Consider the following 3522-nt stretch of genomic DNA (forward strand, 5'->3'; position numbering starts at 1 on the left):
CCGCCCCTGCCCCGGACCCCGCGCCGAGCGCCGCGCTCACCGCCTTCTTCATGGTGGCCGCCATCTTGGGACTGGCCGACGGCGCGGCGCGGGGAGAGCCGGGGGGGTGCTCGTCTGCTCTGCGCCGCCTGCCCCTCCCTGGCGGACCCGAACTGCCCCGCAGAGCAACGTTGCCTCCACACCGCTTCCTATTGGGTCTCTGATCAAGGACTCCGAACGGCTGGGGAGCGGGAAGGAAACGTAACCTGGAAGGACTTGGTACGTGCCATTTAAAGGGACAGGCCACTCCCTGTGGGCCGACAGAAACTGGGGGGTGTGGCGAGCGGCTGCGAGCTCCAGCCGCGGGCGACAGAGGGCGCGCCGCAGGAGGAGGTTTTCATCCGCGCGACAGACGTGGGCTTAAACTGAAAGGGAATAAGGTAATTCAGATGATGTAAAGAAGAGGCACTCTGCAGTCACTGAGCAGTTACTGTGTACTCACACACAATTGTTAATGATACATAGTTGCTTTCTCCATTCAGCTCTGCTGCCCGTGACATTCCTCTGCCCAAAATATAAACTTTTGTATCTCCTAAAGAGCTGCCCCAGGCCAGCATGGTTGGTGCCTGCTGACTACTGTAGCTACTGCTACTGCTGCTTGCACCTTTGTTTCTTTCTTTCTTTCTTTCTTTCTTTCTCTTTCTTTTCTTTCTTTTTTTCTCTTACTCTTTCTTTGTTTTTCTTTTCTTTCCTTTCTTTCTTTCTTTTGATAGGAGGGACCCACTAAATTGCCCCAATCTAGGCCACAACTTGTCATTCTCCTGCCTCAGCGTCCCAGAGTGCTGGAATTGCAGGCATGCACGAGCTCGTCCGGTCTACTGTTCTTTAGAGTGTTTCCCACTTCAGACAGACAGACAGACGCTGGAAAGCGCCCTGGGGAGAACGGTAAAAATGGTCAGAAGTCATGCCAGCCCGGGCCTTTCAGTGTGCAGCTGGGGGCAAAGACTCCCTGCTTCGTGATGGAGCGACCCCAGCCAGGACCGGAGCAGGCAGGTCGGTCGGGGAAGGCAGGAGAGCCCGCAGCTGACCTGAGCTTAGCACCTGCGCTCCATCGCGGGGCCCTCCTGTTCTCTAGGAGGCCACTTTAACCGGGACTCAGGGGAATCCAGCTGGGGTAGGGAGCTATTCAAAAACCGACCCGCTGACCAGCGACCAGCACCCCTTGCCGGGCTCAGGGTGGGTCCCATAGCGTCTCTCGCCTCCTGTGCACCAGGAAGCCCCAGTTGGAGCTGCACGGTGTGGGATACGGAGCAGCCCGGTTGGGTCCACGTACCTGAAACTAGCCAAGGCCCACGTGCAGCTGGCCACGGTGAGGGGCGCTGGGCTATAACAGGTGACCAAAGGCAGGTGGGTGAAACCGAAAGGTCTCGATACAACATAGACACAGGGGTCCATGAAATAGACTTGGAAATCAAAGCTACAGCACACTAGAGGGGGACTGGAATAGAAGTTTTTAGGCATTTAACATTAACGTGGTCCAAGTGCGGATATACAGGACAAGCGTGGGAGTGCGGCACATCCGGGTCCTGCTTGTCACGTTGCGTCCTCTGTCCACCTCCCTTAACTGTTCTCTGCGCCCAGAAATTGCACCTGGCCGCATACAAGGACAGAAGGGCCGGAGTGGCTTTTGCAACGAGCGAGGCCGCTGTCTCGTGTAAATGTGACACGCGTGGGGGGTGGCTAGGCTGGATCAGTAGCTCAGAGAACTCACGGCTGTGGGTCGGATGCCCCGTGCGTCTTTGGGCTTCTCTAGCGCTGCACGGCTGGTCTTCTCCAAGCAGCCGGGATGCAGAGAAAAGCAGACGGAGCACACCGCTTGCTCGCTCTGGTTGCCTTCCGCGCTTTCTCTTTCCTTCCCTCTTGCCCTGCCTCTTTCTCCCTCTCAAGGCGAAAAGCATTTCCCAGAATGCTCCCACCGCCCATGACATTACGTCTGTCTTATGCCCTCCGGTCACCGGCCAAAGCCAAGGGATTGTTAAACTCATTCTTAAATTACGATTAATTCCTGCTGGAAATAGGGCTGCCGAAGCACAGCTGGGCTTCTGAAAGCACGGTGAGGAAGAGAGAAGCATCAGCTGTGGGGCGGACGGCCTGTATGTGCGCTGGGGTGCATGGCCGGGCTGGGGCGTCTCCGCACGCCAGGCGGCGCCGATCAACCCGGACAGAGTCCTAGGAGCAGAGTAGCAGCCACTGTGCTGACTTGGCTCCCCTTGGAGAGCCTCTTGCAGCGCATCCGACTCCCTCCTGTCTCCCACTGTGACTGTCCCACCCGCTCCAGTCTGTGAATCTTTGGAGCAATCTCAGCGAGCAGCGAAACCAGTTCTGCAAGTGCCTATGGCCAGAGCACTCTTAGGTCTTCTACTGAGAGTCCTATCATTCCGACCGTTGTTTCCTGTTCTTTCTCCAGCTGGAGCCAGTCTCTCTCTGGTGGGATCCGTGCAAGAGCGTCTGGGGAACAGGTAGAAGCTTTTGGGGACTGCAGGTCGGGGAGGAAAATCTCCAGAGATCACTTGAAAACATTTGAGCTGGGGTGAATGGATTCACCCGCTTCCAACAGGCTGAAAACTGGCCACCGACTGACCGGATACGCCCTCTGTGGCCCTTACAGTATTTTTCTGTAATGGAACCATTATTCAAAAATTGAGCCGATTTTACTCAACAGTACCAGATGTTTAGTTTTGCTTGAGTTTATAAAACCAGAAACCAGAGGCCCAGTGACAGGGCGCCTGCATTTCTGCGTGGCAGCTCTGGGCTCACCAGGTGTGGCCCATTTATGGGCACCCTGCATGGCCTGCCTCATTCCTGTGCTTACCTGGCAGGACCGCTGTGTATATGGGCTTGCAAGCCCCAGCTTCTGTTCTAGGGAAGGGGATGCTAGACGCAATTGCAGATAGAAGGGCCACAAGGCACTTGACATCGTGGAGTTGACAAGCGTGTGTCACACAAATCACAGCACCTGGCGCTGCAGCCCCAGGGCCAGTCTTGGGGGGAGGAGCTCAGGATCAGGCTGCAGTGGTCCACAAGGACTCTGAAACTACGGCATGTTGACAGGACCAACCATAGTGACCAGGCACTGGAGATGTGACCTGGGAAAAAAAAAATCTGACACAATTTCCTGTCCTCACGAAGCTTAGATCCTACTGACAGGAGATGGGCCATGACAAAAATAGTTGACTAAATTATACAATATGTCCGAGAGTGTCATTAGCCACCATCATACCTGATCTCAGAAGCTAAGCAGGCTCGGGTCTGGTTAGTACTTGGATGAGAGAAAGTATTATTTGGGTATAAATGCTACTAATTGCTCCTTCAAGGGCACATGAAATAGTAAAGAAAGCCTATGTAGCTATTAGCATGAGAACTCCATGAGGAAGATGTGAGAGAAGAAATGGTAAGGATATTAACTGGAAATTGAAAGGGGGAAAAGGTAAAAACCCTTCTTGAATTAACATGTACACAAAATGCAGTGCATGCCAAACTTTT

General features: G+C 54.3%; 1 protein-coding gene across 2 annotated transcripts in view; it reads right to left on the reverse strand.

Annotated features, from left to right (window-relative positions):
- Positions 1-259, reverse strand: part of Pfdn4 (prefoldin subunit 4) — an 11788-nt gene extending 11529 nt beyond the window's left edge. The window contains exon 1 of one of the 2 annotated variants that reach the window (XM_005392283.2): positions 41-249. In XM_005392283.2, coding sequence (XP_005392340.1) covers positions 41-64 — 24 coding nt within the window. In that variant the 5' untranslated portion in view covers positions 65-249. Of the gene's footprint in view, positions 1-40 lie in introns of both variants that reach the window. The other variant, XM_013518390.1, reaches the window with a different exon arrangement.
- Between the last annotated feature and the right edge of the window lie 3263 nt (positions 260-3522).

Source organism: Chinchilla lanigera, unplaced genomic scaffold (genome assembly GCF_000276665.1).
Source record: "Chinchilla lanigera isolate Chin_1 unplaced genomic scaffold, ChiLan1.0 scaffold00044, whole genome shotgun sequence".
NCBI lineage: Eukaryota > Metazoa > Chordata > Mammalia > Rodentia > Chinchillidae > Chinchilla > Chinchilla lanigera.